Source organism: Nymphaea colorata, chromosome 1, assembly GCF_008831285.2.
Source record: "Nymphaea colorata isolate Beijing-Zhang1983 chromosome 1, ASM883128v2, whole genome shotgun sequence".
Taxonomy (NCBI): Eukaryota; Viridiplantae; Streptophyta; class Magnoliopsida; order Nymphaeales; family Nymphaeaceae; genus Nymphaea; species Nymphaea colorata.
Window position 1 is genome coordinate 1,130,913 of NC_045138.2, and position 23,814 is coordinate 1,154,726.

Here is a 23,814-nt window from a genome sequence, read left to right on the forward strand (position 1 = left end):
AGGGCCTGAGCGAGTTGCTGCCTGACCCTGTGTTCATCATCTAGCGCGCCTTCAATACCTTGTTCCACACGAACCCTACAACCCTCCAAGCTAGCTTGAAGATTAGCAATAGTACTATTGAGGTCACCAAAAGACTTTTTATTCCATTCTAACACAGCCAGTCTCAGTCGATTCAACTTGATAAGGAGACGCAACATGGGGCACCCTCTAACTTCTCCTCTCCAAGCTTCGAACATCACGTCCTTACCTTTTTGGTCCATCAACCAAGGCTTAAAAAATCTGAAAGGCTTGTTGCCCCTATGATCATCACTCACATCCCTGATTTGATAGATAAGGGCACAATGGTCCGAGCTGGCATACGTTTGAACCTGAAGACAGCCCTCCCTCCCAAAACTAGTAATCCACTCATCATTGATTAGGCACCAATCCAGCTTGCATTGCACCGAGTCTTGACCTTGTCGATGATTCGACCAAGTGAACTTCTTATTTCTGTCTTCAACCTCCTTTAACCTGCAAGCATAAATGAAACGACTGAAGGATAAATAGGAGCTAGCTGAGGGTGCTGATCCCGATTTGTTACAATTGCTTAGCATGGCATTAAAATCACCAATAAGCAAAACTGGTCCCTCAACTCTAGACACAAGATCTTCAAGATGATAGAAGCTTTGAAGTCTTTCCCCGAATCTTGGTGGCAGATATACACCAAACACAACGAAAACTTTATTGTCAACTACTCTACGGAAAGAGACACCCACCCAATTCTGGTCAGCCACCACGTGGGAAGCTTCCATCTCCTCTTCATTCCACATGCATAAGATTCTAACAACTCCGTCAGGGCCATCAGCATTAGTCACATACCTATAAGTGTGATATCTTTCCATAATTACCTTTACTCTATGGGTGGTAATCATAGAATCCACGACAAAACCAATTGAGGGTTTGAACTTGCTTAAGATAAGGCTCAATTCATGTTGAGCAGGCCTCTTAGCAAGGCCTCTGATATTCCAACTAAGGATTTTCATGAACAAGAGTTGTCGGTGCCTCCTTAGCTGTACCCTCTGTCACTAGTACCATGTCATTTTCATTTCTTGCATTGCCCTCACCTTGAGGGAGATCCATAAATACATGGTGCATATTATCATTAACCTTTTTCCTTTTCTTGGATCCATTACAGCTATGTGCAAGGGCCTCTTCAAAACTAAAAATTTTATTTCCAGGAGGCTGACCTTTCTTCCCTTTGCTAGCAAACCTAGTAGACTTTCGGATTCCCCTCTGCCTATCTTCAGCGGCCTCCCCTTGTCTACCTGTAATGGTTGGGCCTTGATTGGGCAGTTCCTGCTTAGACATGTCACCATCCTTCCCCTTAACTGATTTGAAGCCTTTGGATTCAGCTACAAATCTGAATTTGGAAGGGCCAGCTTGGTCCCTAGCATTGTTGCCTATCATCTCTGTAAGACTGAAGAAGGGATTGGACATCCGTATATTAGTGCTCTCCATCCTGCTTCCCTCTTCCTTCCCATCTGTGTGGTCTTTTCCATCTTTCATCCCTCTTTTATTATACTTCTTACTTTCTGTATCTTCAGCCCTCTTATCCTCCTTTTGCTTAGTAGAGGAAGCACTCCCCTCTCTGCCCCCACTAGGAAGATTAGTACCCACATCATTTCCATGACCTTCCTGGAATTGATTACTGAGGGCTGCGAATCTATTAGCATGAAGCCCCTGTTCGCCAGGGTTGCTTCTTTGAATGCCTCCTCTAGCTTTTTTAGGCACTAGGACCTTTTTCCAGGCTTGCGCCTCAGTACTTGAGCTCAAGGTGGTCCCTCTATACTTGCACATATCCTCATAGTGTGAGGTTGTGCCACAAACATGACAGAACCTAATTTTAGATTCATAGAGCACATCTTGAACAAGCTTGGTTTCCTTCGCTTCTAACTTGATTTTGGCCACAGGTTGAAAGTTGAGGGGAACATTAATACACAATCTCGCAAACCCAAGTTTTTCCTTTTGCAAAGTACATTCATCTGCCCTAACAAACGATGTGCCCAGCCCCTGTGCTATGGCTTTAAAGCTATAAGAGTTCCAAAACAACACTGGAAGTTGAGGTAGACGAATCCACAAAGGAACAGCCTCCTCCTCATGCAAACGTAACTCAGTTCCTGGTTTCCACCGACTTGCAATGAAAATGCGACCTCCCACAACCCATTTTCTGCGCAGAACCTCCATGAGCTCTTCCTCAGAACTCACTCGTACCAAGAACCGCCCATTCCCAATGACAGAAAACTTTGGACATACAACATTCACCCAAAGCTTACGTAAAGTCTGAAAAACATACCTGTAATCCATGCTTGTGCTTGATCGTCCTTCGTAGAATCCAGCCACAGCTGCAAAAGGATATATGTCCTCCATTTTCTGGTACGCTTCTGCAGGGAACACCACTGTAGGTTCATCTCCTGACCTATCAATAGTCGCCTCCGGACAGGCATCCAGTTCCTTATCCTGACTGCCCGCAACAACATTAGCCCATCCCTGCATCCCGCTCCTGTGGGGGGTGGCGTCGGCATCACCCTTCCCTTGCTGAGACCGCGCCTCATTCAGCCCATCCATGGAGGCTGAGCCTCGATTTACCTCCATGTTGTTCCGGTGATCTTTCTCACACACAACTCCTTTCGTGTGGGTGATACCAGCCGATTTCCCCAAAACAGGGAACTCGACCCTATCATCCAGGTCCATCGTCCCACTCATATCCATTCCTCCAGCCGTCGTCGAGGGTTTCCATCTAATTTCCCCTTTATCCACCCGACCACCGTGCGCAGGGCTTCTCTCACCACTCGATCTGGCCCTTGCTTCTCCCTCGAGTTGTACATCATCAAACCCTGTCATCTCCATCCCCCCGGCAAATGCCGGGGGATTCTATCTGAGACCCCTTCGCCGCTCAACCTCCAAGCGCAGAGCGTCAGTTGCTCTGGCCACCGCCGCTGAATGTATTAAAAGTTTGTTTATATCATTGGTGACATGGTGGGTTGCACCTGAATCGGGATACGAATTGTCATCCTGAACTGGCTGATTTGAAGAGTTTCCAGTGACAACATGGAACACTTGAGGATTTGGGCTCTTGTTTTTGACGAGATTCAAGTAAGTATAACAATTTTTAGCTACATGCCCTGTCTTCTCACAAATCTGACATATTGGCCTTTCTTTGCCTTGAAAATTTCTGTTTTTGTATAAATATTTTCCTCGACCACGGTAAGTATGTTGCCTCTCATTGTGTCCCTTGAAAATGTTATTCACAGTGGGCAGAAATTCATCATCATGGCCCTTTTGATTTGCCTCTTGCATAAGTAGGAGGCCATAAATTCCGTTTAGGCTAACGGGTTCTTTCCGTGTCTCCATGCTTGTCTTAAAAGCAAGATATTCGACTGGCAAACCTCTCAAAATGTATAAAACCAAATCATCTTCATCTTCAGGTTTAGATAATATAGCAAATTGATGTGCTATAACTCTTATTTTCTGAAAATATGCATCCATAGACATGTTGCCCTTTTTCAAATCTTGCAACTGAGATTTCAACTGTATAACCCTAGACCGTGAATGAGCAGCATAAGAGTTTTTCAGCGCATTCCAAACTTCTGCCAAAGTTTTCAATCCAGCGTGAATGTTTTCAGATAATGATGACTTGATCCAACATAGTAGGATTTGATCTTGTCGCAGCCAATTGAGATAGTCTTGGCTTATCTCTGTCATGCCAGGCTTGTATTTTTCTGGTTTAGGTTTTGTTCCATCAACGAACCCCATCAGATCAAATGACAGGAGTATGGGTGTAAATTGAGATTCCCATACCAGATAATTTTCACTGTTCAATTTGATGCCGAGAGAGTTGCAAATGATTTGGATGTTGCAGTAAATAAGAAGAAGGAATTCTCGTACCATTATTCAGCTGACTTCCATGTGTGTTGTTGTATGAAGAGGACGTCATGACAGAAGTTGATCCTTAACGATGATACAATGGCTCTGATACCATAAAAGAATTTCAAAGAAGAAGAGAGAGATCAACACACGACAGTAATGCAAAGGGAATTACGTGGTTCAATCATATTGATATACATCCAAGGAATGATGGTTTTCATATTTTTGAATTTTTTCAACTCTACACATTACAAGTTTCCTGCTATGATTTTATACAACTATGTTTGATGCTAGAAGATCCAACATCTCTTTCAACGTTTGAAATTTTATTTCTCTTCATAGTCTTCTCCAATAGGAAATTTCTTCTTGTCATCGTGCTCTCTTTCCTTGATTGTTGCTATCCCAATTTTGTCAAGTGTATCGCCTTCTATTGTGGAGAGAACCGTTGGGCTGTTTCCTTCATTTTCGTTAACAAACAAGTAACGATGAAACATGCTCATGGTTAATATAAAAGAGAACTTTTTATAGTGACATGTGACGACGATAATGCTTGGTCTTGTCTACAACACTTCGGCTGACGATCGGGAACCTTGCATATGATTTCAGTTTCTGGTGAACATCCATTGCCTATGAATTCGTGAAATTGCAAAGCCTTAAGTTGTTTCGCAAGCTCCTCAATTGTGGTTTTCGATGCATAAACGAGAATTGGATTATCATTCATGTTCATGATCTTGTTGGAATTAGTAAGCAACGTAATACCTTTATTACGTTTCTCATCCTACACTTCATAGGACACTGAATAAAATAGGAAAATTTCGTTGGTCATAGGTAGCTGACTCTATCAGCCCATTCCCGAACGATGCCATACGAAAGGTAGCCTCTCTGAGAACACAAAGTAGGCAAATAAGATGGCCATTATGAAAGATTAATGATCTGCTTCACTCGGCAATCTCTTTTAATTTGGAAGAAAATAAGGAAAATCATCTTTATTTGTCACTGGAATTAAAACAGACAGCGGAAAGGATCAATGCCAAAAGAAAAAAATCGTCAACAGAAATAGATCAGGTATGAAATAAAAACACACAAAACCAGAACTAGAATTAGGGATTAAACAACACAAGGCGTCACGCCCATGAACAGAAAAACAGAAGTACGAAAATTTTATTGCACCTCATAAAGCAAGATGAAAATATCAAGAAGAAGAAACTATCAAAAGCATCCCAGGAACTAATAGCAATCTTCACATTATCAAGCACAGCAGCGGCAACCAAATAGTCGAACGCCAAGCCTAACATTTAGCTGCCACTGCCAAGCAAAACAAGAAGGAATTAGAAATCAGGAAGAAAGTTAAGATAAAATGTTTATTGGAATTCCAACTATAAATAGACCAACTTCATGGATGCATCATCATATATGAATCTGGAGGTAGGTAATGCTGTTGCAGAACTGCTTTCTTACAATCGATCGACACTCACTTATGCATTTGTAGGCTTTAAGATGAAGTACTTCTGGAGTGCAGCTTTGGTGCTCTCCTCTTTCCACTCCAATCCTTCCCACCATTCCTTTTCTCCCTGGACACTTTTTATTTTCCCGCAATTCTGGGCATCTAGAGGAAGCTTCTTTAGCAATGGGCATTTGCTGACCTCTATGGATGCCAAGGCTTTGAGTTTCAAGTCACCGTTATATATGGTGGTTAACTTTTGCAGATTGTAGATACTGAAACTTGTCAACTTGGGGAAGACTTCATCTTCATCTCCAACTTGTCCTTCAATAACATTCTCCATCTCAGGGCAGTTTGATACCTCGAAGTGAACTAAGTTTTGCAGTTGTTTCAACAACTCATACGTAAAGATGGTCTTCAACACTCTGCAGCCTTTAATCGTCAACTTTTCTAACTTCAAGAAGCTTATATGTGCCTCCGTTTCCACAGAAACGTGTTCTAGCATTGGCAACTCCTCCAACTGAAGTAAACGTAGGTCTGGAAATATAACCTTATTGGGGTCGGTTCCTCTGATGATTTTCTTTAATTCTGGACACGATTGCACCATGAATGCCTTCAGTCTTTCCGCTTCTTCTGCCTTTGATGAATCAATCCCCTCAAAATTGAGGCAACACTGTAGAGCCAGTCCTTCAAGGCGACCGATCAATTTGCTATCCATAAGCCTCTGAATGCTTTCACCACTTTCATTGATGGTGAGCTCCACAGAACTCAAATTTTCTATGTTTGCAAGGTCTTCTAGATTTAGTCTTCCTTGCGACAGGTCAGCTGAAGCACTTCCTTCCAAACCCGTGTCCCAGAGACCGTAGCTTCGGTACATGTTGAGTACTTCTAAGAGAGGCATATTAGAAAACAAATTAGGTGGTATTTTACAAAGCTTAAAAGTAAAGCCCATCCTTAGGATCCTCAGCTTTTTCAGGTCTACAAAGCCATCAGGCAATTCTTTTACACCCGTCAAATATAGGTCTAGCACTTGAAGCTCGGGAAGATTTACTACAGCTGATATGTCTTCTAACATTTTACAACCATAGAAGTATAGAGCCCGAAGACTTTTTAGATTGGTAAGAGAATCAGGCAGCCTCTTGATCATGCTTCCGTTGAGGTTGAGTATTTCTAGTGCAGGCATAGAATCAAAGAAACTACATGGAATGCTTGTTAGTCCCTCACATCCTTCAAATAACAACGTTTTCAGTTGGGGACTGTCCGGCCTGTTCGGTAGTTGCTCTATCGAAGTCCTCATCAGTGATATTCTCTTTGCTTTCTTCCACTCTTCCTCTGTCGGTGCCTTACGCACTCCTCTACTCGTCCTTATAAGACACATGGGTTCATCTCCAGATGATGAGATGTACAAGGCCAGGTCCCTAATCAGGTCATGCATGTTTACGTTTTGAGCATAACCTGCACTTTCCAACAAGGAGACATCTTTAAGCCTGGAGATTATGGTCCGACCCTTATTGACGATTTCCTTGATACTCATCTTACCGCCTATGTAACCTTCCAGATGCCAATTCACGCTCAAGAAGTATGTGAATATGATCTCGTCCTCAGGAAACATTGACAAATATAAGAAGCATCTTTGGATGGTCTCATCCAAGAAATTGTAACTTAACTTTAGAATCTCAAAGACGTTTCGCTGCATACCTTGGGTCTCACCAGTGGATTGTTTCAGAGCTCTCAAAGTATCCTCCCACACCCCGACCTCGTCATTGTTCCTCAGGGCCGCCCCTATTGTGGCGATCGCTATCGGCAGACCACCGCACTCCTTAAGGACCTCCATTGCAACTTTTTCTATAGTTGGCTGTTTGATCACATCCCCTGTCTTATGAAGGAATAGGGACATTGCATCTTTAGAGGACATGACTTCCACCTTGATGTTTTTGCCAGTCTCCACGGCATGGCATACATGAAGAGATCTACTTACTACCACAATTTTGCTTCCACTCACTGGATCAGGAACTCCCAACACATGTACATCGAAGCCTTGCCATACATCATCTAGTATCAATAAGTACTTCCTGCCTTTCAACCTTGCTAAAATCAGTTTTTCTCCTTCACTTTGATCTGCTCCTTCTGGCAAAGAGAGGTATAGATAGCGGGCAATCTTCTTTTGCAGATGTTTGTAGTCAGGATCTTTGCCCACTACCATGTACATGACGAAGTCAAACCCTTTAGCTTTGTTGTGCACATGCTTCACGATGGTAGTCTTGCCAACTCCCCCCATTCCGTGGACGCCGATCCTTGATATCATGGTGTCTTCTATTGAGTCCAGAATTTCCTTAACGATGCGAGGAGCAGTCTCCTGCCCATCCAATGCTTCCGGGTTCAGTCCCGCAGCCCAATCGATTGCAGGAAGCCTTGACACTTGTTCTGCCTCCAATGGCGCATTCTTGATATGTGCGGCCACCTCCCCGTGTTTGCGCAGAGCTGCTTTCCCCCGTCGGTAGCAATACCAATAGTTGGGAAAGCTGCTGCAACAGGTGCACGTCCTTTGGACGTCCTGGAACTCTCTAAGAACGTACTCTGCTTCAGCCTTTAGATTCAGAGTCTTCTTCTGCCACTCGACTGCCTCCCGTCGGATATCTCGACCTTTAAGATCCTCATCTCTCACCAAGTTGTTTACAAGTACTTCCATCTTTCTTAGCTCATCGTTTTCTCTTCTCAGAGTTGCATAGTTCCTTTCGTGGTTCTTCAGGTAACGCGCATGCCTCCATGCATGGACATACGTCCACTTGAGCAACGCAATAAAGCATCTAAAGATGGAGTCGGACGGGATGGGGATGCAGGCCATTCTGATCCTTCTCCCTGGTCCGCCTTAAACCAGCAAGAAGCTAGCGGCCACTAAGGTAATGGAATTTTTGGACAGTTACTGATCAACAAGAGCAAGTGTCCTCTTATTAAACCAGTCCAGATGGTCCTCGTCGTGCCTCTTAGTTAATCCTCCAGCTGGCCAGTGTTGGGACGTGACTGTGGGTCATGCCCATGTCATCATCATCATGGAGGAGGCTTCCATTCATCCTTGGTGATGTTAAAAGTGTTGTATTGACAGCAGTGGAACGACACCCTTGATTCACTCTGCGCAGCAGGTTCACTAGCAGCTTCTCTAGTTTGTGCGTGAAGAAGCAGCAGCAACACCAAGTGAAGGAGAGGAGTGAAAGGAAGTAGAAAAGGAAGAGAGAAAAATGTAAGCAGAGATAGGTTATTCACGGGTTTGCTTATTCACTGGTTTGCTTGTAGGAGGTGCCGGGTAGGGTAATCTCATGATTAACCTTAAGTTTGAGATTAGCTGGCTTTTGTAGACGCCTCTCAGGGTTTTTCAATGCCGAGCAACTGTTACGGCTAGAAGGAGGTAACGTAAATCTTTTAATTTGGATGTAAATCTCTTGATTTTATTCAATAACTGTTTAGCAAGATTATCTAGTAACTACTAGATGTGAAGATAGAGTTTAAGGCCACTATCCAACAAAAAAAAGGTCTATTCACCCATAATAGCTGTCGAAGGACTTTCTGCAAATACTTGAATTCAGAGGATGAAAGGCCTTTAAATTTAAAAACAAAAGGAACTTTTGGAAGAGTTAAAAAAGTTTACTTTTGGCAAGGATGAAAATATTTTAAACGAATCAAAGGATACCATTCAACAAAAGAAAAAATTTCATGTCCAGATTCTTTCCTGTTGCTGTCTCTGTCTCTTTTCTCGTCTGGTTGCAAGGTCTGAAGCAGATGTTGTTTATGTGTTCAATCCTTCAAATGAGAATTTACTGCAAAGCCAATGAGATTATGGGATGGCATGAAGTCACGAGCATGCAAAAAGGGCGGACAGAAGCAAGGCACAAAAGCAAAAGCTAAAAACAGTATGAATCCCATGGCTTGTACTTACTCCTTGTTGATTAATATTATAAATCCCATTGCTTAGAAAAACCTGTGCTTACTTTTATTTTGAAGGGAAACTTTTTGGTTTTGGATTTGCCGTTGCTAATAATTTCAAACGCCAGACTTTAGCTTTTTTTATGCTTCTGATTCATGCCCTACCTTTGCTAGACGCAAAGTGGGCTTGCGTTGCATAACGGTACATCTTCCTTAGGCTACAACGTTTTACTTCTTGTTTGCTAAAGAACACGTATGCTCTTGCTGCTCATCAAATGCAACAAAGATTCAATCCACAGTACCATGGATTGCCACCAATGCCAAGCTCTATGCAACTTCGGATGCACAAAAAATTTGTCAAATACCAATACACCTAATCGTAAAAGCTTGTTTTTTATAAAAATAAAAAAGCTAGTGAAAAAGGCTAAAAAGTCCAAAAAACCATTTTTTTAAAAATCCTCATAATACCATACCTCCCACCTTCTTTTTGATGTCTACACCGCCCTTATGCACACAACTCACTCTCCCCTAAATGACGAGGCAAAAAATGATGAAAATGCCTTTAACAAAAAAGGGAGCAAATTATACATATGTGTGTGTGTTGCCGGTCGACTGCGTCTGGCCCGGCCAAGCCAGTAAAAGGTAATGCTGCTTGGCCAGCTTAGGCATAGTTGGAAGGCATGTGGGATCAATCGGTCGCCGAGTGAAGCAGAAAGCAATGCACGTGGAATGTGCAGCGCGGTGGTGCAGTGACAAGGCGTTTAAATGCATCAAGATCAGCAGTCCCTTTGGAAGTGCGAGTCCGTCGTTGGGGAATCCAGTGGGTTCCCCACGAGTAGTGTTTGAATACACAAGGGGGTGCGCGTGGGTTAGGGGCAATTCCTCCAGTGGGTGCATACGCTACGTTCCACAACCGCGTAGAGTCACGCGGGGGTGAGCAAGTGAATGCTCATCGTCGAGTAGGGCGATGGTCGACCGCCTTACTTAATGACATATAGTCGTCAACTGGCTTCGGCTGGGGACTTCCTCCCAAAAAGAGTCTACCCCCACCCAGATTTCGTTTGGATGTAGATAGACACTTGGAAGAATGGCGAAGTTCTGACAGGGCCTCATGGCCACGGCTTGCCGATGGTCGACAATGGGATAAACCTGGGTGATGGTGTGCCGAGTGCTTAGCACTCCTCGTTTAGTCCACAGTCCCGAAGAAAAGATGAATGCTTCCGCTAGCTTAAGAGAGAGACGGCTGGCCGAAGGCTTTGGGGAACACCTTCGGCGCCGCGCGGGCTGGAGAAACTCGGCCCGTGACAGTGTGTGTGAAGATAATGCCAATTCCTGCATGAACTTTTCTTATATTTTACAATGCAAAAAACTGTCACAAATGACACATTCTGCCACTAAAAACTGTTATCAATGAATTGTGGTTGCATAATGCCCTATTTTTGACAGTTTTTAGATTCATCAAATGAAAAAGAACTCAACTGGCAATGGACTTGGCCAGCTCATTTCAATTCCTTTCGGTATATATAATACCAGGTTGTTTTGTAAGAGACGTATGTAGCCACTATGTCTAATAAATTATATCTAGATTTGCAATTTAAGTGGTCTACCCTTGCGGCACCGACTTTCTTCTGTTTTTATGACAGCATTGACAAAGGAACACCCGAGAGGATGGAGCCCTGAGTCACACGGCACCTGATGCTGGTGCTTGAGCGGTCCAACACAGCGTTATTAGCTGTTCTCAAAAATTTTTTGATCGAGTTTTCATTGATATATCGATTCAACGTAACCTTAATAAAAAAAAAGTTTAAAAATATAGAAAAATATAATTACTTATATAACAAATAACATATATATATATATATACACACATTTATTTATATTTATATGCTCTTGCCGCACCCACACCTAATTTTTTTTAGAACTTTCCACATCCCGTACGGGCACCTGCACCCGCACAAGCACCCGCACCCACGTGACATGGATGGAGCCGCTGCTTAATTGATCTTTTGTTCTTGGTTTGCATGCTCAACACACCGAGAGATTTGTCGTAAGCTGCCACACTCCCCTATGGGGCCAATACTTAATTGGCTTAAGTTCGTGTCTTCTTCAAATTGCAAACATGCATGACTACGCCAAAATAGCTAACGCGTTGTACTGAACGCAAACTCAGGAAACGAATCAACTGGTGACCTCCTAAGAGTGCACACATTGGCAGCACACTTAACAAACTAAAGACATTAATGCCGGCCTTATTCTTAAAAATCCTAAAAATCAAGACAAAATTCATATTCCTAATATAGGTAAATAAGATTTAATCTCTAAAAACTAAATCAACGTATAGCCCGAACTATTTTGATTTGTAAAAATCTAGTTTACGCACTTAAAAGTATGATTCCTTAGTGACCAATTGTTATCTTTTGGAACATGAAGATAACATATGCACAGTTCACTTCTTCATTTCTTTCATTAAAGAATCAAATTCAATATATGAGCTTTGCTGGACTGCCAGATCGTGAGGGAGATTAGCCGGCCAACCCGTGACAGCAGCTGGAAGAATCTTGTGCATGAGGACCAAAACGTGCTCGATCATTGAATGGTTGCGTCCTCCTTTCTTTTTCTTTCCTTCTTGCCCTTATCTTGTTGGCCATTCATAATCGCAAGGTGCTGGTCCGCATGGATATGGATGGATGATTCACATTTTATGCTCTTCTGCTATTTATTCGTCCTATTTTTGGTCAGTATAAATTTTGGAAGGAGATTAGCTCGCTTGGCACTGCTGCAGGGTTGTAATAATATGTCATGCTTCGCACGTTGACCACAATTTTAAGACCACCAATTTCGTAATTGGAGACTTTTGCGTTTTTGTTTGGTTTAGTTGAGTGAAACCTCACATGCATGTGCAAATCGAGCTGCTCATCTACCTCTAAGTTGCATCCAAAAATCTATTTGGTGATGACAGCCATGGATACAGGGGCCGAGGTAAAAATTTTTCATTAGGGAGCCAAATTAAAATTTTTAAATTTTGATATGGGTGGAAATATTATTTTTCAAAAATTTTTATATAGGACAAATAAAATTCTCTAAAATTTATATATAATGTCTTTAAATTTTTTTTAGGTGGGATCATGGCCCATGTTGGCTAAACCTGCACATCGGGCTGGGCCGGCCGCCTCGGTCGGTCTGACATCCAAAAGCCAGGCTAGGGCTTGGCCCGATTTGAAAAACCTGAGCATGAGCCCAGCCCAGTTAAATTTGAAAATATATATTAAAAAAATGACATAAGTATAATTAATCACAATAAAATATTATAAATATATATATAAATTAAAAATTTTTTTTTAAAGAATTCATTATCGAGCCCATCCGGCCTTATCGTTCCAACCCAGCCCAGCCCAATAAATTACCGGGCTGGCCCGGGTTCCTTTTTTTGTCAGGCCCGAGTCGGGCCAGGTACCGGGTACTCGGCGGTAGCCCGACCCAGTGCCCAGGCATAATGTGGGCCCTTCCTTGGCCCCGCCCCTATATGAATAGAAGTTGTCAATGATGCAGTTGCTGTATTACATACTGCCATACGTACAACCCACATCTATGTCTCCTAGGTCTGGGTACGGTTATGGCGTTTTCGGATATGTTGGTAAGGTGGTACCTAATATTATCTTTTTAATTAAAAAATTATAAATTTGATCATTTCATAAAAATGGTTTCTTTGTTTACGCACATAGGATTTCGCTTGAACTCTTCAGGTTCAAACAACAATTATCAGTTTTTTTTACTGTCCGTTTAGATGCCAAAATTTTATCAAGATTGTGTTTTGAAAAATTTTAAAACTATTAGCCATATAGATAATTTTGAAAAACTATTCCGACCATTTTGAAAATAGTTTAAAAGGGTGGGGTGGGGTTGGGTGGAAAGAAAATTTTCATTTTAACCGCATAAAGAAAGTTTCAAAACTTTTTTTTTTCATTTTTGCCTTTCACTTCTCTTTCTTCTACATTGTTTTTTCTTCTTCACCGTAAAACAGACAGGCGACCAACAACCCGGGTCGGGGTTGGCCTGGCCCGACATCCAACGAGTCAATAATTAAAAAAAAAATATTATTTTTTAAATTTAATAATATGTATTATATTATTAAAAATAATATTTTATATTATAAAATTTATTTTATAATTTATTTATTTTTATTATCAAACGGCCAAGGATGGGTCGGGCCCGGACTTGGATTTCAAGCCCGACCAACTGACCAAGGCCAGACCCCGATGCCCACCCTTACCCATGTACCCACTAAAGTAGCAAAATGATGCCAATAGGACTCTAAAGTGATATAAGCTTTCGCCATTCTAACCATAAGTACAGGTCAGGTGAATCAGGTCTTTAGCAATGATGTTTTGTTCGACTGTTATTTTTTAAATTAATAATATGTATTTTATTATTAAGAATATATTTTTTATTATAAAAAATTATTTTATAATTTATTTTTTTTTAAATTATGAACGGCCCGAGCCAGGTCGGGCCCGACAGATTGACCTGGGCTAGGCCTCGATGCCCGCCCGCTCTTACCCATGTACCCACTAAAGTAGCAAAATGGCATCAACAGTACTCTAAAGTAATATAAGCTTTCGCCATTATAGCTACAGGTATAGGTCAGGTGAATCAGGTCTTTATCAATCATGTTTTGTTCAACTGTTATTTTTTAAATTTAATAATATATATTTTATTATTAAAAATATATTTTATATTATAAAAATTTATTTTATAATTTCTTAAATTATCAAACGGCCCAAGCAGGGTCGGGCCCGACAGACCGACCTGGGCCGGGCCTCGATGCCCGCCCTTACCCATGTAGCCACTAAAGTAGCAAAATGACGTCAATAGGACTATAAAGTAATATAAGCTTTCGCCATTATAGCTATAGGTATAGGTCAGGTGAACCAGGTCTTTACCAATTATGTTTTGTTCGACTGTTATTTTTTAAATTTAATAATATGTATTTTATTATTAAAAATATATTTTATATTATACAAATTTATTTTATAATTTAAACTTTTTTATTATCAAAAGGCTGGGACCGGGCCCCAATGCCCACCCATACCCATGTACCCACTAAAGTAGCAAAATGACGTCAACAAAACTCTAAAGTGATATAAGCTTTCGCCATTATAGCAATAGGTACAGGTCAGTGAATAAGGTCTTTAGCCATGATGTTTTATTCGACTGCTATTTTTTAAAATTAATAATATGTATTTTATTATTAAAAATATATTTTATGTTATAAAAATTTATTTTATAATTTAAAAGATTTTGTTATTATCAAACGGCCCAGGCCGGGTGTGGCCCTGGTTTCGGGCCTGACAGACCGACCCGGGTCGGGCCCCGATGCCCACCCTTACCCATGCACCGACTAAAGTAGCAAAGTGGCGTCAACAAAACTCTAAAGTGATATAAGCTTTTGCCATTATATCCATAGAGGTCTTTACCAATGATGCTTTGTTCGGTTGCTATTCTTAAATTTAATAATATGTATTTTGTTATCAAAAAAATTATTTTATATTATAAAAATTTATATTATCAAACCGCCCGGGTCGGGCCTTGATGCCCACCCTTACCCATGTACCCACTAAAATAGCGAAATGTCGTCAACAGGACTCTAAAGTGACATAAGCTTTTGTCATTTTAGCCAAAGGAACAGGTCAGGTGAATCATATCTTTAGCAATAATGTTTTGTTCGACTGCTACGATCACTGCTATATTGGCGGTGAATCGTAAGTTCTGTTATGTGATATTCTAGCAGTGACAATATCATTTGTATGGATCTGTACTATTGTCAATGGCTATGGCGTGAAGAAAGAAGATCTATGCCAATGAAGATTGTCAATCGATTAGTTCTATTTATATTTCTTAACAAAACGGCACTGCTTATAAAGCAAGCACCTTCATACAGTTAATACCCTCATCAATTTGCCCATGGTTCAAAAGTAATCTATGTGAACAGAAAAAATGTTTGATGCCAATTGTTAACCATGATTTGCTGCATACAGGTAATTTCAGGAAAGTCATTGAGCAGTTAACCATTGGAGGCTCTCTAGATCACAAGAATGAGGACAAAAACATGATTACTAACATTTGTTCAAGAAATGAACATCAAATATAAATCACGCAATTTGGGGCTAGCTTTCATTTGCTCTGTTTCAGCTAAACCATCTATCTAAAAGAAATAAAATATTCAACTTTTGAGCAGAAAAATGATAGCATTACCTACTTCTTGAAAGTTTCCATTGGAATTAGTACTGAACAAAATAACTGCCTAATCAAACTTCTAACTATAATAAATTTATTAACAAAACTTTATTTAGGAGAAGCTCATGCATCTAATTATTACAACTGTTGCAACATTAAGATAATTTCTTCAACAAAAGCACTATCCAAGCACATGCATTTTCTCAAGCAAACTAAGACAGGCATTCAGAAACAAAAAAACATGATAATCTACTTGTTCTTTGACAGAGTAAAAGGAAAAAACATACAAAACCCCACGCCTGGGTTTCAGCTATCGGATCAGGCCCAGGCCCGGGCCAGCCCGATAATACTTAAAAAATAATTTTTTTATCAATTTTAATTTGATAATATGTATTTTACAATTTTAAAAATTATTTTCTAATTAAAAAATTATTTTTTTATTATCAAATGGCCGAGATCTGCCTATTTATGCACACATTCACAATCTTCCTAACTGAAGAAACTACTTCTTCATAAATATAAAAGAAAGAGAGAAAGGGAAACTGATTCTTACGAATTTGAGGAATTAAGTAGGAGAGGGGAGGAGGAGCACCATGGGCAAGATCATGAAGAAGGATGTCATGAAGAGACTAGTGACTCTTGATGTTCTTCCAAGAGAAGTCCTTGTAGAGATCGTAACACGCGTTGTTTCTTCATCACCGGCCATGTTGTCGGTTTCTGATCTTGCCAACATGAAGCTCACGTAAGTTTTCTGTCATCTCTAACATATTCAACTTTCAAGGACTCTGCATGGATTCTCTTCAATGACTTCTCCTGAAAGAACATCAAGAGTCACTAGTCTCTTCATGACACCCTTCTTCATGATCTTGCCCATGGTGCTCCTCCTCCCATCTCCTACTAAATTCCTCAAATTCGTAAGAACCAGTTTCTTTTTTTTTTTTTTCTCTTTTATATTTATGAAGATGTAGTTTCTTCGTTTAGGAAGCATTGTGAAGGTATGCATAAATAGGCAGGTCTCGGCCCGTTTGATGATAAAAAAATATTTTTAAATTATAAAATAATTTTTCAAATAGTAAAATACATATTATCAAATGAAAAATTAATAAAAAAATTAAATATTATCGGGCTGACCCGGGCCCTGAACCGGCCCGATAGCCGAAACCTAGGTCTGAGCTGGGGCTTGAAAATAAAAAAAATATTTTTAAACTATAAAATAATTTTTTAATAGTAAACTACAAATTATTAAATTAAAAAATAAAAAAAAAATTATTTTTAAAATATTACCTGGCTGATCAAGGCCCGGGCCCAGCCCGATAACCGAAACCCGGGTTCGGGCCCAACCCGGCCCAGCCTGTTTGATAATAAAAAATATTTTTTAAATTATAAATAATTTATTAATAGTAAAACACACATTATTAAATTAACAAATAATAAAAAATTATTTTTTGAATATAACCAGGCTGGATCAACCCTGGTCGGGCCGACCCAGGCTGAAGCATCTGGCTCGGGCCCGGGACAGGTCTTTCCAACTGACCACCGCACTCCCTAAGGGCCTCCATTGCAATTTTTTCTATAGTTGGCTGTTTGATCACATCCCCTCTGTTATGAAGGAATAGGGACATCGCATCTTTCCAGCACATGGCTTCCACCTTCATGTTTCTGCCTGTTTGCATGGCATCGCATACATCAAGGGTTCTACTTATGACCACAACTTTGCTTCCATTCACTGGATTAGGAACTCCCAACACACGTATATCGAAGCTTTGCCAGACATAATCTAATATCAACAAGTACTTTCTGCCCTTCATTTTTGTTGAAATCAGTTTTTCTCCTTCGCTTAGATGTGCTCCTTTGGCGAAAAGAGTGCTTTAGGTAGCAGGCAATCTTCTGTTGCAGGCATTTGTAGTCGGATCCTTGCCTACTACGATGTACATGACGAAGTCAAACTCTTTAGCTTTTGTTGTGCACATGCTTCACGATACTAGTCACGCCGACTCCCCTCATTCTGTGGATGCCAATCCTTGATATCCTGGCATCTTGTATGCTGTCCAAAATTTCCTTAACGAAGCGAATAGCAGTATCTTGCCCGTCCAATGGTTCCGGGATGAGTGGCTGTGACCAATCGATTTCTGGAGGCCTTGACACCTGTTCCGCCTCCAAAGGTACCTTCTTTATATGTGCTGCACCTCCCTGTGTTTGTGCTCAGCCGCTTTCGCCCGTCGGTAGCAATACCAACAGTTGGGCAAGCCACGGTAACAGGTGCATGTCCCTTGGGCATCCGGAAAGCCTTTGAAAATGCACTCTGCTTCATCCTTTAGCTCCTGAGTCTTCTTCCACCACTCTTCTGCCTCTTGTCGAATATCTCTACCTTTAAGATATTCGTCTCTTACCAAGTTATTTACAAGCACTTCTATCTTTCTTAGCTCAGTGTTTTCCATTCCCAGACCCGCATGCCTCCTTGCATGGACGTACGTCCATTTGTGCGATGCAAGAAGGCATTTACGGATGGCATCGGACGGGATGGGGATGCAGCCGCAGGCCATTATGATTCTTTTCTTTGGTCCGCCCTTAAACCAGCAAGATGGTAGCTGCCATTACAGGTAATGGGATTTTCAGATGGATACTAGTGAACAAGAGCAAGGCATCCTTTTATATATCAGAGAATTGAACAAGTCCAGATGATCGTCCTCATGCCTCTTAGTTAATCCTCCAGCTGGCCAGCAATGGGACGTGGCCTCGAGTCATGCTCATGTCACCATCATTGAGGAGGCTTCCACTAATCCATGATGATGTTAAAAGGGTCCATTGATCATTTATAATAGCTGTTAGAAAGATCTCCTGTCAATACTTAGAAATTAGAATAGAAGTCAGAAGATTAAAATACCTCTAAAGTTAAAAAGAAAAAAAAAGCTCTACAACTTGTGTAAGTAAAAAGTTGACATCTGGTATAAAGAACTGTTAAATGACTGCTTGATTTGAAATTTATACCTGTTAAAGGTCATCTCAAGGAGACAGGTTTGTCTAAGTAAATATGTAATTCAAATATGCCTTATGTTCAGACTTCCACTAACTCTTCTAGCCACAATGGGGCAAATGAATGTTATTTTGTAACGGTGCATAAAATAGAAATTCAAACAAAAGGAGGCTGAATGAAAAAGTCAAAAATTAATTTTAGGACTAAATGTGTTCTATCAACAAGCTTAACATTACATTGGATCCCAGAAACACAATTGAAAGTGATGACATTGGTAGATGATGAATAACGGCATCTGTAAAAATGAAACGTTGACATGCCAATAAAAGGCGATGCACTTGACTCAATACAATTTAGGTGTGGATGTGACAAGATTTTAAGCAAATAAACACATGCATTATCTTTTTTCACAAAAATATGACGTGCTAAACAAATGGATAATCATGTTGGGTGTAGGGACAGTTCCCCTTTCAAAAAAAAAAGTAAAGATTTTTAATTTTTTTCGTTCTTAATTTTCATATTTTTCTTGGTCTGTCCTAATTCCCTTTAACTTCATGCTTGCAGACATTTGATGAAACTTTTGGACAAGAATCTACATAGAAACATTGCCGGCTCATAGAAGATATTATAATCGTTAAGACAAAAATACTGCTTTTACTAGCAAATAAAATAGGCTAGTAAAGAAAAAACACCATGCATATCAGGTTAATTTTTATAAGATTCCAGTCCCCTTGGACAGGTCACGGATCAAATCCTATACAAATATTTTGCTATTTTTATACTGCAGATCTAAATCCCAATGTATTTATGTCTCAATGAGCAGGAGGAAATTCCACTACCGGAGTGAGGGTGCATTGCTTCCAGCCCAAAGGCATATGGAGTATGTAATGCTCATATCATTCACAAGTGATCAGCCCAAAGGCATTGAGGTTAAGGGCAAATCCAATCCATTTCATGTTCCATATGATGAAACTGATGTCATCTTCAATGAGTAGTTGAATTATATACCTTTAAAATCAATCATCAACTCTTTACTTCAAGGGGTGTAGTGTAGCTGGTCTGGTTAGTGGACTAGTGAAAGTCTAATAATTGGTTCGATTCATCTGAGTACTACTCTTATAGACTGCAAACATAAATGTGTTACATTTTAGTTTGTCGAAGCAATCATATACCCCTGGGGAAAATGGGAAGTTTCTACCTCTCTTCAAATCGACAATCCAATATTCTTTGATCTCAAAATTAGATTCAGATGAGACACTGGCTTCACTTTGCAACCATGTGCATATGACCAGGACAAGCATCCGGTTTGCATTCGAATCTAAATCAGGATTTAACTTAATCGATAACGAATCAGCTATAAAAAGTATACAGTGTTTTAAAACTAAACTAAATATTGCATTTAGAAAGGATCGAATCCAGGTCAGGTTCAGATCTATACCCGATTAGTAGTTGAGGTCAACAATTAGGTAGGCAGTATCCGGACCTGCGTAGTTATCAGATAAAGCCGGTCCAGGAAAGAGATAAAGAGGGGATACCAAACGAGGAGGTGACTTGAAGATTGGGCTCATATCCAGTCAAGTCGCATTTAAAACGGCAGTAAGAATCTAAGGTGTACATGTGGTTATATATTGATATAATGAATAAGTGTGGACTGATACACACGGCCCCAACAATCACCTGGTGGACAAAACAAATTAATAAATGCGATCTGCAAAGTGTATTTAATAAAGATTAGGTAAGCTTTGAGTGGCGCTATTTAAATGCATGAAACAATAAGGGTGCATATATCATGATGCATCAAACTTGACGCTTAAAAAAATTATGATTCTGATGAGAAAAATCATATTAAAGGTAGGTTTCTCAGCTGAATCTATTTGAGCCAGATTAAATTAAGTGTTTTTTTTTTTCTATATTTTGCCTTGTTAGGAAAGAGATTCATGTTCTTCAGAGTGGAAATTCCGGTTGGACTGGACTTACTGCTGCAAGACTCAAATCTAAATTCAAAAGCGACAGGGTGTAACAGATCTGGACCAGGTCCATACGGCACAAATGAGAAATTATTGATGTCCTTTTCATTGGAAAGTTGCCCATCAATATTAGAAATTTGGATCAGAACCCAGATCTTGTATGAATTACTATGAAATTCATACCCGGAAGGATATTAGTATATTACTAATAGTTAGCTACAGATCTCATCAAAACTGGATCATATTCAATGACTTGACACCCAACTGACCTGATCATGAGATGCAAACATGGATTTTTTTCCATGTAATTCATTTTGTAGAATCAACACTTGGGATCGGCACACAATTTTTTTTTAGTTATTTGAGGTAAACATGGAGTAGTATTTCATCATACCACCTACCACCCAAGAAGAAAGCCAAAACCCCCCACCCTTCCCTGTCCCTGAAGGTACCTCCACCACCTATCATATTTGACTTAACAAAATCTTTGTTATCAACACTACATAAATCATCTAAAGGGGTCTCGATTGGAATCTTTACTGCTAACCAGCCTAGAAAATCTAATGAACTAGGCAAAAAAAGAAGACACTATATGAAAAAATATATATATATTTGTTTCAGTGGAATTAATTCTTTCGTTCTTTATTTTGATTGAAAATTCAGAGATCAATGATACAGTGCAGAAAGTAGAATAAGCAACAGATGTTAGATTTAATTACGGCTGACTTAATCGAAACCTGGATTTTTTTTATTATATAAGTTTTGGACTTGTTAATACGTAGTTAGTTATACCATGTTGATTTTGGAGTTGGCAATATTGCACATTATATTAGAATTGGATGAAAATTGATTAGATTTTTATCAAGCAGAAAAATAAATAAGATTGTATGTATGCATAAACCAATCAAGATCGAACTCAGATGTGTTTAGACAAACAATGGATCCGCTTGTAAAATTGTTTAGAACATGAATTAACAACTAAGTTAATTTCAGGCTTTAGCATATATATGCATATAATAAAGCTGAAATCTGCCGGCCATATTTTATAACTCAGTTAGGAGAGCTGAGAGTGCTAATTGTTCCGGACATGGAAGGCACAATAAGTGATACTTCTCCCCTCTCCTACTAAATTCCTCAAATTCTTAAGAACCAGTTCCTCTCTCTCTCTCTTCTACATTTATGAAGAGGTAGTTTCTTCAGTTGGGAAGCATTGTGAACGAGTGCATAAATAGGCAGGTCCACCATCATGAAATGCATAAGATATCTGATGATCCAAACCCATTTAATTTAATCGAGATACTGTAAGATCTACATTTGAATTGAATGCTTAGTAGAAAGATCAAATATTACTTTTTCGATATATCTGAGCCCGAACACTCGGATAATTCTGGATTTGATTAAGAATCCAATCGCGATCGATCTTCATATACTTCTTGAGAAAACTAACTTTCAGGATTCCAGATGGATCCGTCAGTTGCATGTATAGCTCTCTTCTTCCACACCCTTCTCAGTCTGCAACTCTTCCTCATCATCTTTATCTTTACTCACTTCCCAATCATCTTCCTCCCTGTACTTCCTCTGTCCTCACAGACTTGTCTTAGTAGAAGTGGGTGGTGATGGTGGTTTCCTTCCTTGCCATGGGAGGAATATGGAGCTTCTGGGAGCCATTCTTCCTCTTGACGTATTCGTTGTAAATGTCTGGTGTTGGGCTCGAGGTGCCCAAAAATTTAGACTCCCCAACAAGGACGATGACGATGACATTGGAGACAACAAACAGGAATTTTGGGCAAAGGATGTAACCCATCATGTTGGGAAGGAAGACGTACAGGAGAAACTTGATGAAGAATCAAAGGGGAGAAAGCCAGGGAGGGCTTGATAAAAATAAGCCCACCAATATTGGTGTCACTGCCTACAAGGTGAGCTTGTGGAGATAATTGGTCTTCTTGTACTTGACCATGGCTCTGAATTTCTCAACCTTTACGGGGTCCATAGCTCAAGAGATATGCAGTAAAAGAGAAAAAGAGAGAGAATGAAAGAAAGTGAGCTGACAATCGGGATTTAATTTTGGGAGCGGGATTCAAGTTCATTGAATAGGAGAGTGATGAAAACTTTGTGATTGTTACACCACATTCATAATCAATCACAGCACACAGAAAAATACGTGGTTCTGCATGTTAGCCTACATCCACGAGAGAAGAGAGGAGCTCTTGTTTATTCAGAACTTAAAACAATCAGAGATACAAGGGAGATATTTATAGCAGCATTTACAATCGGCTAAAGATGAGAGGGAGAGAAAGGTTAGGGATAAACCAGAAAAGCTTGAAAGAGATATCTCCAAAAATCTCTGTCCAGGATCGACGCAATCTCCTCATCTCTTTCCAAGAATGTCGTAATTGATTAACGTGATCTCCTCTTCTCCTTGATAGGAAGATCCAACAGAGAGAAGATAGAGAGAGAGCAGAGGAGGAATTCCATATGAGAAAATAAATCAGGCGGGGGAGTTTATATAGCATTGAGGAAGATGGTGGTAGTGGTTTTGCTTCAACGATGCTGCCTTTGTGAGAGAGAGAGAGAGAGAGAGAGAGAGCAGTCTCTCTTTCTCTCTCTCTCTCTCTCTCTCTAAAAGGCAGCATATTGAAGCAAAACCACTACCACCATCTTCCTCAATGCTATATAAACTCCCCCGCCTGACTTATTTTCTCATATGGAATTCCTCCTCTGCTCTCTCTCTATCTTCTCTCCTATTCAATGAACTTGAATCCCGCTCCCAAAATTTTATCCGGATTGTGAGCTCTCTTTCTTTCATTCTCTCTCTCTTTTTCTTTTACTGCACATCTCTTGAGCTATAGACCCCATAAAAGTTGAGAAATTCAGAGCCATGGTCAAGTACAAGAAGACCAATTATCTCCACATGCTGGCCTTCTACGCAGTGACACCAATCATGGTAGGCTTATTTTTATCAAGCCCTCTCTGGCTTTCTCCCCTCTGCTTCTTCATCAAGTCTCCCAACATGATGGGTTACATCCTTTGCTCAAAATCCCAGTTTGTTGTCTCCAATGTCATCAACATCGTCCTTGTTGGGGAGTCTAAATTTTTGGGCACCTCGAGCCCAGCCCCAGAAATTTATGACGAATACGTCAAGAGGAAGAATGGCTACCAGAAACTCCATGCTCCTCCCATGGCAAGGAAGGAAACCATGGCCACCCAGTTCTCGAATACAAGTTTGTGAGGAGTGAGGAAGTCAGGGAGGAAGATGATTGGGAAGTGAGTAAAGATGAAGATGATGATGAGGAGTTGCAGACTGAGAATGGTATACAAGCAACCGACGGATCCATCTGGAATACTCAAAGTTAGTTTTCTCAAGAAATATATGAAGA

The 23,814-nt window shown here is 40.2% G+C and overlaps 1 protein-coding gene across 1 annotated transcript; it reads right to left on the bottom strand.

Annotated features, from left to right (window-relative positions):
- Nucleotides 1-5,378: 5,378 nt before the first annotated feature.
- Nucleotides 5,379-8,189, bottom strand: LOC116261599 (probable disease resistance protein At4g27220). Its single transcript, XM_031640444.1, has one exon. It carries the CDS (start codon nucleotides 8,187-8,189, stop codon nucleotides 5,379-5,381), a length of 2,811 nt encoding a protein of 936 aa, XP_031496304.1.
- Nucleotides 8,190-23,814: the final 15,625 nt, after the last annotated feature.